General features: G+C 39.5%; 1 protein-coding gene across 1 annotated transcript; it reads right to left on the reverse strand.

The window, feature by feature from the left end:
- Positions 1–358: 358 nt before the first annotated feature.
- On the reverse strand, positions 359–11,816 carry E2F6 (E2F transcription factor 6). Its single transcript, XM_042446530.1, has 7 exons — positions 11,653–11,816; positions 8,463–8,562; positions 6,245–6,461; positions 4,848–5,006; positions 4,554–4,668; positions 3,251–3,398; positions 359–1,285 (listed from the first exon to the last, which is right to left on the reverse strand). Exons 1-6 carry the CDS (start codon positions 11,764–11,766, stop codon positions 3,270–3,272), a joined length of 834 nt encoding a protein of 277 aa, XP_042302464.1. The 5' UTR covers positions 11,767–11,816; the 3' UTR covers positions 359–1,285; positions 3,251–3,269.
- Positions 11,817–14,629: the final 2,813 nt, after the last annotated feature.

Genomic DNA, 14,629 nt, shown 5'->3' on the forward strand with positions numbered 1-14,629 from the left:
CTAGCTATCATGTCTTCTTATTTGTGTAGCTTTTCAAATGTCTTCCAACATGGATGGTATGAAGCACTCTGTGTGTGTGTGTTCAAGTTGCCTGTCAACATATGGTGGCCCATGAATTTCATAGGGCTTTCATAGGCAAGGAATAATGTGAGGTGATTTTGCAGTTCCTTACTTTGAAAGATAGCCTAAAGCACCTGGTATTAGTTGGCGGTCTCCCATCCAAGTGCTAACAAGGGCTAAACTTGCTTAGCTTCCAAGGTCCAATGGGATCTTGTGCCTTTAGGGTATTTTTTAGGCCAATGGCTGTATCTTAATTAAGGTTTTAAGACAAAGTAAAAAGGCTGTAGGGTTTAGTACATAATATTTACAAATTCACTTTTATTTTTCTGTAGACAGAAACATGCTGCTCACCCTGCCACAATTTCCATTAGTGACATTTAAACATGATACACGTATATACATATACATACATACATATATATATATATATATATATATATGTACACAAAGACACATGATCCAAGCAATTTTGGTTTTTTCAGGACTTAACAGCCATGGCATTATACTGATCTTGATAACAATCATATGAACACTCACAACATAGTGCAGAGTTTTATAACCTCATTAATTCTTATTAACCTTATTAATTATTAATTTGAATCTGTTCTAGTGCAAGGTATCTCCTTGCCCAGATTTTTAAATTTTAATATATATTCAGTAATTTTGCTTGGCAACAGTGCAGTTTCAGAACTAAAGTGCATTTCTTCAAAAATTGTCCCTTTCTAAATACATTTGGCTCCAGATTAAGTTCTGAAAGCTAACTCATAACTGCAAGTTTCATTATTGCCACTTCCACTTATAAAGCTGCAAGCGGCCATTTTTAAATGCATAGGGAATAGATTAGGGGATCTGCTATATACATATAAACTTATACAAAAAGACAAACCCAAGCTATGATTTGGAAATATAGCTTAAGGTTCTCTTACACGATAGCACTCCAATTCTGTCACTACCATTTAGTTGGGGAATGAGCCAGAGCAAAATTGCTCCTTTCGAGGAGAGGGGACCAAGGAAATGTTCATTTATTGAAGGCAGGTTATTAGTTTGAGGCAGAGGGGATTCTTGCAATTCTAGTCTCCTCTTGGTCTCTTTAATGCAGGCACAACAAACACTTGTTCCATTTGTGCAGGCCTGTAGTGAAGTAACTCCTGTGATGTCCATGATGCTGAAGTTCAGAAATCAAGTGCTTTAGCTATACAACTCTGCTTGTTTCTCATGTTGCTCACTGTGAAAGTGAAAAAAGATACACTGTTTTAGATTTAAGAGCACATACTGAAGAAGGAAAACACATTAACATAATCAGTCAGAAACATTTCTGTATGAGGTACAATCCTTGGAAGAGCTCATGCTTTACGCCTTACTGAAAGTAACTGGATGTGAATGGACACCAAAAACATGTCCCAGTTACAGTGATATAAGACTTTGGGTTTCCTGCCCTAGTACTCATTTCCAAATATCCCTTACAAAACCACTAAATCCATACAGCACACATTTATCTGCATCTGGAAATGTACCATGATTAATAATAATAAAAAATCATTCACCACTATGTTGAACCTTCTACCATCAGGCACACTACAGAAACATCTTAGATTCCTTTGGAACCCAAGATGCTTGGTAGGGATAAATCATATTATGTGGTATGGTGCTGCAGCTAGTAAGAAGTGGTAAGTGAAAGAGTTAAGCACCACCACTTCACAAGAGAAGAGTGGGCTCAGATCTATGAGCATTGTTGTCCCACTTCATTTTCCATGTGAAACTGTGACCAATTTTAAAGAAGAAACAGCAGTGGCTATGAAGTCATGCTCAAAATCAGTACATACCCTAATTTCCAATATGGTGCTTCTTTGTCAGTTGGAATGGCTAAGGGAACATTACTTTAGGCAACTTGTGCCATGTCATTTGCACCAACACCCCTCATTTCCTACTGCTTTACACCCCTTATTTCCCACTGGACCAGAAATCTAGGGAGGGGGGAAATGCTTAAAATAACCAAACTGTTCTCCTCCCCTATGCTTCCTAACCTGTTTAGTTTGATGCTATGAGGTCACTTTCAATAATAATAATAATGATAGTCTTACAAACAGAATGCACTGGATCCGCTCTGTAGCACAGAAAATACTGGAGCACTGGCAGAATTATTGTTTCTGAATGAGACTAAGCATGCTTGATGGACCTTGGTCAGCAGTTGCTTACACAAGCTTTAATGGGGCAGAAAACCTTAATAATTCTTGAACCACTGCCCAGAATTCACCAAACCAATGCAGCCCCCCGTCCCCCCTGAACAACCATGAATAAAGTTATGTCAGTACTGTAGTTTAGTTTCACCAAAATGTGACAGAAAAATTACATGTCTTTATAATAAGTGAAGAAAATGACATTATTAACATTTTTGGTACTTTAAATTTGTTGTTTATGCTTCAGTTTTAACAAGCTCAAACAACAGACACATTCATGGTGCTCATCAAGTACTATACACTTTGACTAAATGTTAACAGGACTCATAGATGCTGAATTTGAATTGGAGCAAAAAGTATCCTTTTTATAAGCAATAGAATTGAGGCTTAGGAGTGGAGACTGGGGGGGCAGGGTTGCATTTTCACTTATATTTTGTAACTCATCATAAAGTGAAACTACTGGGGCTGCTTGTTGGAGCAATAAATCTAGATACAACGACAGTGACAAGGCAAGTACACTCCAAACACTTTACTAAGAATCCTTGATACATCTCATCAAGGGCCAAAAGAGACGTCCCTAAAGGCATGATGCCACACCTTCAACCTGGCGTTTTCCCAGGTCAAAAAAGCAGGCTTTACAGCAGCAGCAGCTTTTCGTTTTTGAGCCAGGAAAAAGCTGGCTTTGCCATGGCAGCAGCTTTTCAACGTTTCTGCAGTGTGGTGCATGTAAATGCTGTGCTGCCGAAACGCCGTGAAGCTGCCACATTAGCAGTCTGCCGTGTGGCTTCCTGGCGGCATGTTCTGTCTGAACGCCATGCCCCCACGCCGCTGGGAAGCCAGCTCTTACTGCCAGTCTGTTTTGCTGGCAAGTCACCTAATAGCTCAGGGTGGGGAAGCTGTGGGCAGGCAACAAACTGTTTGGGAAACATAGGTTTTACCAAGTTTCCAATGAGCACAATATCTAATTGCCACATGTCATATTTTAAAAGCATTGATTCCATTAATATATTTACCTCCATCTGCAGCTATTGCCTATTTACTTATGCATGAACGGTTATCTGTATTTTCCAAAGCATCAGTATTCGGCTTATCTAGTGGCTCTTCACATAAATAAACATCAATGGGTCCCTTTGTACTTTTTATACGCACTTCTATGCTGTCCTGCAAGAAATCAGTATTTGTTAATAACAGGAATGGAAGTGAATATTTCAGTAATTCAGGAACAGAGAACCTATGGTCCACAGGCCAAGTCCCCCATTCAGACTGCAAGCTCTTTTCAAACTTTCACTCCCCCTCCTATAAGATCCAGCACTGCTAATTTGCTCAGCGCCATATGAAGGGCAGCTTTTCTACTACAAAAAATCGGATGAGACTCCAGGTCCAAGCTTCAATTAATGATCAGAGGCAAGAACTTAGATTCTCATCTCTGAAGCACAGAAAGGTAACTCCTTCTGCAGACTTCAGAAACATCGCCATATTAGTCTAGAGTATCCATATGCAAAGGGATTTTATAGCACCTTTGAGATTAAGTCTCAAAAGTGCATCATGATCCCTTTGCATTCTTCTGCAAATGTGAGCTGGGAATTTATGACTTTGGGTGGACGTCTAGGAAAGAGGTAGATTCTATCTTCTGACATTACACAGTCCATGGAGTTTATCCAGGACGGACTCTAGCCCCTAGAGCTGAAATAGTTCCACAATACTGCAAAATATGTTATCATTATACAGTAGCCTGAAACTCAAAAGCTTTGGCATATTGGTAGTATACATATGAAACTAATGGATTGTAAGGAATGTTGCAAAATTGACACTTTGAGAAGGGCCCAAAATCCCTTTTGCCACAAATGATCCTCATCTCTGAACTCTGGGACTGGCAGCTGGAGAAAACATACCAGTTGGGAACAGGATATGTTTCCATGGCCATCACTTGGTGATCCATAACTAAAGCGAGGCTTAAGAAACAGTCTGTACAACTAATTTTCATCCCAGACACGTTTGTGCAAATTATAACTAGATAATTATCAAATGTTCTTAATGCTATTCCATAGAAATTCTAGGTAAAGTATTTCACAGATTTTAAGAGTATATATTGAAACATATTTCTATGAAGAGAAAGAAAGTGACAGCCTACACTGAGGTAAACCCATCTTCAAGTAGTATTTATAGGCATAGGTACTTGTGTTTTTTTAAAACTTCTTTTGAAATATCTAAAACAAGAATGGAAATGCTGATGGTAATCTTTGTAAAGTTATCTTTTATACACCCATCCATCCAATCAAACCTCATTAATCATAACATTTTTCAAGGAGCACTTACTTTTTTAGGAGCTGGTACTTCCATTCTGGTTTCTTCAGGAGCCTTAATGGCAATAATAAGCTGCTCCTGAAATGTCTGAATGCTACGGATATCTTGATAGGTCACATAAGCGAGTGTACACAGTAGTTAAGGCGTTTTAATAGCAGTCTTTAGTATAACATACACAATAATGTGAGGATGTTTATACACTTATTTGACTATATTGATACAGATTTATCACTATGAAAGATAAAGTCTCAATGTTTTTCAACTCCAGCAAGTAAAAACTTCAGTTGTTACTAAGAAAAAGGATATCTTGAGTTTTCTTTGTCATCTGTTAAATCAAACAACTGATGAGCACAATCCTTTATTAGTTCATCCAGTGCTTCTTCCATTGCTGTTAAATCATAAAGTTCATCTTTTAACCTCTGTTGCTCTGGTGTTCTTTTCGTGATATGCTTAATATCTGATCCACTAAGACAAAATACAAATATTTTAAACCTTACAGCTGGAATTCTCCCTATAGAAAAGCCATTTTATTACTTATTAATTCCTATGGCTATTTTTATGAAAACAAAACCAATCTTTGATAGTAAATACTATGAACCACCTCCAACAGCTACATATTTACATATATACTGTACAGAGTTAGAGAAGTTTCAGGTCACTGAAATTTGCACACCATCAGGCTATATAAGTTGTATACTATTATACATTAGTTGCTGCCGTCTTTATACAATTAAAGCTATAATGCAATGTCCGTGTTTCAGGAGACTGTGCTTAGTTTTCACTCAGTGGAGGTTCTTTTGGAGTAAACTTGGGCCCCATACAGACAGGCCAAAATAAAGCTGCTTCAGGTCACTTTGGAGGTATGCTGTTTAAATGATGCACATGTCCTAAGAGGCCAGAAGCTGCGCCAAAGTCACAATCCAGTCATAAGGACTGGAGTGCAGCTTTGGCACAGCTTCCGGACTTAGGACACATGCATCATTTAAACAGCATACCTCCAAAGTGACCCGAAGCAGCTTTATTTTGGCAGTCTGTGCGGGGCCTATAGAAAGCATTCTGTTGAGATAAATATAGCAATAGCAAGTACATTTCTGTACTGCTTATCAGTGCACTTAAGCACTCCATAAGCGGTTTACAAAGTGTAACCTAATTGCCCCCAACAATCTGGGTATTCATTTTAGCAACCTCAGAAGGATGCAAGCCTGAGTCGAGCTTGAGCCCTTTTGCTGGTATTGCACTCGCAATCTTATGGTCTGCGAGTAAGTGGCTGCAGTACAGACATTTAACCACTGTGCCACCAGGGCTCCTATCTCTAACTCATGTTTACCAATTGGAGCAAAAAAACACCAATCCCAAGAGTTTAATATTCATATTACTTTGCTTTGCATCAACCCTAAAACTCCAAGCTATTAATGTATATTACTGTATCCATTCTTACAGTAGCTGCATGAAATATACCACTACTATTGTAGCCATGTTACAGATTGATGGCTAAAGCAAAGATCAGCTTATCTGTGGCAAACTGATAAGCCAGGATCTACAGAAGAGTTCTTCCAGCTCATCTCTCATACTTTTTAAATTTCTACACTGATACCTGCTCTAATGAAATGAAACCTTGTGTCCTTGGTATATGAACTGCTCAAGTAGTGCATGACATAAAATCTCAATTGTTGTTTGAAAGGTAAATGTGAAAGTCAACTTACACCCACTGGATAAGATTCTTTGATCTTTTCTGAATAAGACATATCCCGTCCAATACGTTTGTGATGTCATACACTCTTCGTTTCCGCACCCCCAGCAGACGGGATACCTCATTCAAATCAAGAACACCTTCTGGAGCAGCTTTGACAAGATCCATGAATCTCCTGGTCAACTGAACAAGAGATCCATCATAACGTGGTTTTCTGTTTTTCATGGATTCTGTACAGGTTTCAATAGTAGTTTTAGTCAGTCACTGGAGACAACAGAAGACAGACTTCTCACGTCACTTCTAGCATATGAGGGGAGTTCTACTAACATGAAAATGACTGGAAGTACTCTTGCTTGACACTAGTCACTGCAACAGTGAAGCAAGTGTGTATTTGATTGCCTTTAGACTATACTATTCTCCTTACAATAGGGACTTGGCCTTTTCTGATTATGCTATAAGGCACAAATTTTCTGATGATACTGTTAAAAAAAGGTCATAATTATAGCAGACAGGAATGCATTTGTCTAGGCCAAGGGTTTTCAACCTTTTTCTGGATCACTGATTAGGTAACATGTAACTTTTTTGTCCATCCTTGCTCATGTTCTGAGAAGTACCTATGAGAAGTACCCTTCCCAGTAACATGGAAACTATGGTGATTATATATAATCATAGAATCATAGAATCATAGAGTTGGAAGAGACCACTAGGGCCATCCAGTCCAACCCCCTGCCATGTGAGTATCCCTTCCCACTCTACATTTTGTGGGGGTGACACACACCTTAATGATATAATTTCACATAAATGTGTGTATGGGAGAGCCAGTGTGATGTAGTGGTCTGGCCATTGGACTATGGCTCCAGAAACCAGGGTTCATTCTCTCTCAGCGATGGAATTCCAATGGGTGACCTTGGGCAAGTCACACTCTCTCAGCCACAGAGAAAGGCAAAGACAAACCCATGGATATGGGGGGGCTGACTGTATAAATAATTACTTTATTCTGTCTATCTTGAGAATATTTCCAATCTATTTCTCCAGCCCAAATTTGAGTAGAATGCAGCCATGTGACCACGAGTGTTTCCAAGTTGTTTCTGTGGCCCATGACTCTGACCAGCACATCTCTGACCTTTTAATAAAATAAAATAAAATAAAATAAAATAAAATAAGAGAGAGGGAGAGAGAATGGCATGTCTTCGGAAGACTCCACCTCTTAACAGTTTAAATACGGAGAGCTGCTGTCTACACTGTTTGAATGTTAAAAAATACTCAAAACCACAAATGGATTTCCAGCACCACTTTTTTTCGGAGACATTTGTGGGAATCCATATGGCTCACAGTGGGTCTCAGGGGAAGAAATCTGGCCCTCAAAGTTGCCAAAGTCATCCATTCCTGCTCTAGGCTAGTTCTGACATAACAGGAAAATTTGAATTCTCAAAACATGAGTGAGGTTGGACAAAAAAGTTACTTGTTATCCTGAAATGCATATGTAAATAGGGTAACTATTTTTGAGAGTAAAGAAACCCACATTTACCAACTGCCTAGTTGGAACCATTGATCGCTATGACAACTCTCACTTTAAATATCCTACTAAGCAGTGATAATGGCTACTGCAAATATTGCTGCCCTGCATTTAAATAACAACATTTTTGCTTTTCCTTTTCCCCTTTCCTGCCTCACCTGCTCCACCAAGCCACCCTGTTTCTGTTTCCCCCCAAGAAGCCAGAAACTCCACAGCTTCTTTGCCTTTCCCCTCCGAGTCTGACTCTCGTCTGCATCCCATCCTGAGGCCTTGAGCGGCCAGAGGCCACTCCCGTCCCCGGATTGACCCGAAAGCGATGCTTTAGGCCCATCTGTTTTGGGCTGGAGTCACTATCTCTTTCTCTCTAACCACTGTGCTATGCCAACCTCCATCTCTTCTCCTAGTACAATTCCCAATGGAGTCAGCAGGAGGTTGATGAGACAGTAGCAGAAGTGGGCAGGAGGAGAAGCAGTGGTGGTCATTTTAAAAATCCACCCAGTCCAAAATTTTAGCTCTGGAAAGATGACACATCCCGAAAAAGGAGGACACACAATAACCCTAATTCAAAGTTTACCTGAGTAACACTGTAAAGTATCAAAGTCTCAAAACACTTGGACTGCAAGTGCTATATCATTTGGAGAGAGGATGCAGTATCAAAACAAGAGTTTCTGAACAATCAAGAGTTTGGGGTGTGGTGCATGGAGAGAGAACTTACTTCTAACTTTCACAAAGGCTGCATCTTCATCGACTTGTTTATGTTTAATACATATAAATTGTACATCATCTTCATCGTCTTCTTCTTCTTTAACTTGAGGCTGTGAAGATAAAAGTATTATTAAAACAGAGTCTGTTCCTAGAGAAAGAGAGAGCCACCAGTGTATACAGTCACTCATTTAGTTTGCAAATTCTAGCAGCATAGCTGACCTGTGATAACCTGGGGCCCTTTCCACACTGCACTGTTAGGATGTTGTCATGGCAGTTAAAGTGAAAACACAGTGCTAAAAATGTGAAAGAGTGTTTTGTTGTGGTTTTCTGAAACAAATGGGGCAGTACAAAATATATATAAAAAGATCTTACAGACAATCTGTAACAATGTTTGGTCTTGAAGTAATTGCTCCGACAAACATATTGGAAACTTGGCATGAAAGACGAATATAAAGGTCCTCTATAGGTAACCTACAGGCTCCCATGGTAATTAAAAAAGAGATTTACCATGCCTTCTTCTGTACTAACAAACATTAGCTATGGTACCACTATCATTTTCTGAGAGATCCTTCACCACCTTCACTATCACTGCTGCCTAGTACTTTTAAAGTAGACAACGAAGACACTGAAATGGAGACTGCAGTTGAGAAATCATAAGATGGCCAGGACTATGCAAGACCCTGAAGTGTAAAGATATATCACTGAATATTAAAGTTAGTGGTCTATGCAATGCTATTTCCTATGGTTGTGAAAGCAGGACAGTGAAGAAAGCTGATAGGAAGAAAATCAACTCATTTGAGATGTGGTGCTGGAGAAGAGTTCTATGAATACTGTACCACTGACTGCTCAAAAGGCAAATAAATGGGTATCAGAGCAAATCAAGGCTGACCTCTCCCTAGAAGCCAAGATGACTTAGATGAAAGAATCGGGAGCATGCTTATCACATTTGTAGATGACACCAAATTAGGAAGTCTAGTTAATACCCCAGGAGGCAGGATCAAAATTCAAAATGACTTTAATAGATTAGAAAGCTGGGCCAAAGATAACAAAATGAATTTCATCACAGAGAAATGTGAAGTACTGCACTTAGGGCAAAAAAATGAAAGGTATAGACATAAGATGGTGGACACCTGGCTGAACAAGATTATGTGTGAAAGGGATCTGGGAGTCAAGTAGACCACAAGTTGAATATGAGTCAACAGTGTGATGCAGCAGCTAAAAAGGCCAATGCAATTTTAGGCTGCATTAATAAAAGTATAGTGTCAGAAAAGCAATAGTGCCACTCTATTCTGCTCTGGTCAGGCCCCACCTGGAATATTGTGTCCAGTTCTGGGTACCACAATTCAAAAAGGACGTTGAGAAATGAGCATGTCCAAAGGAGGGCAACTAAAATGGTGAAAGGTCTGGAAACCATGCCCTACGAGGAATGCCTTAGGGAGCTGGGGATGTTTAGCCTGGAGAAGAGAAGGTTAAGAGGTGATATGATAGCCCTGTTTAAATACTTGAAGGGATGTCATATTGAGGAGGGAGCAAGCTTGTTTTCTGCTGCTCCAGAGACTAAGACCCAATGGAGCAATGGATGCAATCTCCAGGAAAAGAGATTCGAGCTCAACATTAAGAGGAACCTCCTGAGAGTAAGGGCTGTTCGACAGTGGAACAAACTCTTTCCTCAGAGTGCAGTGGACTCTCCTTCCTTGGAGGTCTTCAACCAAAGGCTGGATGGCCATCTGTCAGGGATGCTTTGATTGGGAGTTCTTGAATGGCAGAATGGGGTTGGACTGGATGGCCCTTGGGGTCTCTTCCAACTCTATGATTCTATGACTGAACTGAGGTTGTTGTATTTTAGAAAAGACAATAATGGTTGGCAAAGTGGAGAAAAATAGGGAAAAGGGAAGACTGCATTCTAGGTGGATAGACTCTCTGCAAGACCTGACCTTGATGATGGAGTTGATGATGGGTGACTTGAAGGTCTCTCATTCATTGGGTCACCGTCAGTTGAAGCAGACTTAAAAGCAGTTAGCAATAACAGATGCAGTGAAAGGGAAGGAGCCCAGCTTTGAGGATGTACATTAGTCTCTCAGAAAGACAGTCACAGCTCCTTAAAGGTCTTTACACTGTTCCTCAGCTTTCCAAATATATACACTCGCCCCTCTATATTTGTGGATCTGATTAATATGTTCTCCCAGCGAAGATGGAGAGAAAAGTGTATATCTTTCAGACAGGTAGAGCACAAGTAATGTCCTCTTGTGAGTGTTGTGTTGTTGTGTGCATGTGGTATGTGTGTGAGTAGCTCTCAATGGAAAAAGACTCATGGGCTCTTGAACCAACCCCCCCTTTCCCCTTGTGAGCGTTGTTGTTGTGTGGTGTGTTTGTAACCACAAAACTCTGAATACAAAGACTCCTGGCCCCCTGGAAATCAAGCATACACACACACACACACACACACACACACACACTTTCCCCTTGTGAGTATGGTTGTGTGTGTGGTGTTTAATATGTGTATGTGTGTTTGTCTGTAACCACAAAAAACCACAAAGGAAAGACTCCCAGGATCCTGAAAAACTTAACACCCTCCCTCTTTCTCCTTGTGTGTGGTGTTTATGCGTGTGTGTGACGTTTATATGTGTGTGGGTTGTGTGCATGTGTGTGTGTGTAATCACAAAACTCTCAATAGAAAGACCCCTAACCTCAAAGGCATCTCTTTTCTCCTTGTGAGTGGTGTCTTGTTGTTGTTGTGTGTGTGGTGCATGTGTATGTGGATTGTGTGAGTGTGTGACCACAAAACTCTCAGTGGAAAGACTAGTGGCCCCTTGAAAACCAAACATGCATCCCTTTTCTCCTTGTGAGTGTTGTGTTGTTATAATGTGTGGTGTTTACGTGCGCGCGTGTGTAGTGTTTATGTGTACGTGGGTTGTGTGTGTGTGTGTAAGCACTAAACCCCCAATGGAAAGACTCCTGACCGTCCTGAAAACCAAACGTACACCCCCTGTCCCCGTGTGTGTGTGTGTGTGTTGTTCATATGTGTATATAAGCGCCCTCCTCGCCCCGCTTCCCGTCCTCCGAGAGAAACCGCAGCAGACGCCTCTCCCTCCCTCCCTCCCTCCCTCCCTGCCTGGGCTCTCGAGTCTCTTCTCGTCCCTCCGGACGGAGAGAAGCGGGCCCTGGCCTTCGCCTTCCCCGACAGGCCCTCCTCCACTCACTTGAGGCAAATCTGGAGGCGGAGGCGGCGGCTGTGGCGGCTGTGGCGGCCGTGGAGGCGAGGACGATGGTGTCGTCGCCTCCTGCAGGGCCTCTCCCAAAGCGGGAGCCGCCATCTTAGCCCACCCTCTTCCTCCAGGACTCAGAAGGAGGAGGAGGAGGAGTCATGGCAGCCTCTGCTGCCTCAGCAACGGAGCTTCCCTCCCTCCCGCTTCGACTAGGCCTAGGCCTAGTCCCATGGTTCAAAACACACCCGCAGACACAGCCCACTTTCAGACCGCTTCGACTATCTGAACTGGACTTTTATGGTGGCACTGACAGGGAAGGATAAACGTCTCTCATGAAACTACACTTCCCAGAATTCCCTGTCCGGAGAACTGTAGTTTTTGTTCTGGCATTGACAGAAGAATAAACGTCTATCAGAAAACTACAGTTCCCAGAAATCCTTGTCCTCGGAACTGTGGTTTTATTGTGGCACTGACAGGGAAGGATAAATATCTCTCATGAAACTACACTTCCCAGAATTCCCTGTCCTGGGAACTGTAGTGTTATTGTTACACTGACATATAAGGCTCAAAGTCGCTCACAGAACTACAGTTCCTAGAATTCCCTATCCTGGGAACTGTAGTTGATTGTGGCACTGACAGAGAAGGCTAAACCTCTCTCACAAAACTACAGTTCCCAGAATTCCCCAGCATTGAGCCAGAGCGGTTAAAGCACTCTCAAACTGGATCATGTCTTCATTATGCTTTGGATTCATGTAGAAAGCGGCCTCAGGCGCTACATGGCTCTCTCTCATCTGCACTACAGAAATAATCCAGTTTGACACCGCTCTAACTACCCTGGCTCAATGCTGTTGAATTCTGGGAAATGTAGTTTTGTGAGATACTTAGGCTTCTCTTTCAGAGGGCTCTGTTGCCACAGCAAACTATAATTCCCAGAATTCCATAGCATTGAGCCATAGCACTTAATGTGGTGTCCAAATGAATTATTTCTGCAGTGCGGATGCATCCTCTGCCCTTTTCTGGTAGTGAGTTCCCTCTGGTCTGAAACTCTGTACGTAGTGGAACTTATTGTGTATGTGTGTGGCGTAGTGCTTTGTGTGTTGGACTCTGGAGATCACACAAACACACCAGCCAATTCCCTACCTCTTCCTCACTTCTATTCTATTCTATTTATATTTTTTATTTTCTATTTTATTTTATGTTTATTCTCATATTATTTTTTAAATTATATTGTTTTTTATTTATTTTTATTTAACTTATTTTTCATTGTCTTTTGTCTTTTATTTTATTTCTTATGTTATTTTTATTTGGTATTTTTATATTTATTTTATATTTTTATTTATATTTATTGTTATTTGTTATTTTATTTTAAAATTTATTTTATATTTTATTTTATTCTATTTTCCTTTCTGTACATTTTTATTTTTATTATATTATATTTTTATATTATTTTATATTTAATATTTTATTTTACTTTATTTTCATTTCATTTTTCTTTATTTATTTTTTTCTTTTCTTGTCATTTCCTTTCCTTTCCTTTTACTAAATAGCTAATTAAAAAAATAAACATAAAGAATAAAGTAAGAAATAAAAATATTATAAAAAATAAAGTAAAATTGCAAAATAAAAATTATAGAATAAGAATAAAATAAAAAATATAATAAAATAATTAAATGAAATGAAATGAAATTAAAAAGATCTATACATAAAATAATTAAAATTAAAATAAAATAAAATAAAATATGAATTAAAAATAAAGTTAGAAATCAAAAATAAATAATAATAATTTAAAATAATAATAAAAATTAAATACAAAATATAATTTTATATAATATACAACAAAATATAAAATAAAAGTAAAGTAAAATAACATAAAATAAAATTAAAATAGAAGTGAAATAAAGTAAAAAATTAAAATGACAATACTATAAAAATGAAAAATAATAAAATAAAAATAAATATGAAATAAAAATTAAATAAAGATAAAATAATAAAATAAAAATATAAGTAAAAAACAAAAATAAAATAAAAATAAAAATAAAATACGAATAAAATGAAAATGAAACACTGAAATCACTCTGAAGGCAACCTAAGTATTTTTACAGTACCCTTGGCCCAATACCTAAAACATTTTAAGCTGTTGTTCTTGTTCTATGCCTTCAAATCCTTTCCAATGTTTAGTGACTCTATCATGGGTTTAACTTGACCAAATGTGTTCAAAGGGGGTTTGCCTTTGCCATCCTCCAGGCTCTGACTGGTATTCAATGGATGAGCAGGGGTTTGAATCACGGGGGTGCAAAAGACAACCTTGAAGTGGCGGCTTGAAGCCACCCCTGAGAAAACCAGATTGGGGCTGCAGAAAATGCATGTCATGGCCCCAATCCGCCTTTTTGCCGGTGCCAAAAAAAAAAAGGGGCAAATTTCCACTCTTTTTTGTGCCAACAAAACCTGGCTTTTCCTACCCTGCCCCAGTTTTATGGTGCTCCCGTGGCATGCGGCGTCTAAACACCACACCACTGGAGTGCCCAGAAGCCTGCGGCTGTATGGGCAGCCATGCAGCATAAAGCTGGTTTCCAGGAATCTTGGGGGCATGCGTTGTGCATTTGCCATGTGTCCCCAAACTGGATGGAAGCTGGCTTTTCATTCTGGTCTGCACCGGCCCTACTTTAAGTCCCATTGATTGCAGTGGGTTATTGTCAGTATTACCAGTACTCAAAATGAATTTATATAATAATTTATAGGGAACTAAAATAACTGAAAATTATTGTTTTTAGATCTTCCTTCTGTTCCTTTTATAATATCTAAAGCAGTACCAAAAGAACATTATGGAATTACTGTGAGGAGAATCTCGTTCAGATAGTTTGCTGCACTAACATTTCACAAAAATGATTGCAGTTTCCCCCACTTTTTAACTGATAAGGGTAGTACAATTCTACTTTTGATATGTTATGGTGTACCATAACTTGAGCCAGTT

Source organism: Sceloporus undulatus, chromosome 1 (assembly GCF_019175285.1).
Source record: "Sceloporus undulatus isolate JIND9_A2432 ecotype Alabama chromosome 1, SceUnd_v1.1, whole genome shotgun sequence".
Lineage (NCBI taxonomy): Eukaryota > Metazoa > Chordata > Lepidosauria > Squamata > Phrynosomatidae > Sceloporus > Sceloporus undulatus.

Bases quoted from the DNA above. Each gene is read 5' to 3' on its own strand.
- E2F6 (XM_042446530.1), bottom strand. From the start codon at position 11,766: ATGGCGGCTCCCGCTTTGGGAGAGGCCCTGCAGGAGGCGACGACACCA. The intron at 6,462-8,462 runs GTAAGTTCTCTC...AAACCTGTACAG, and splicing joins AGCCTTTGTGAAAGTTAGAA to AATCCATGAAAAACAGAAAA. The intron at 5,007-6,244 runs GTAAGTTGACTT...ATTTTGTCTTAG, and splicing joins AAGAATCTTATCCAGTGGGT to TGGATCAGATATTAAGCATA.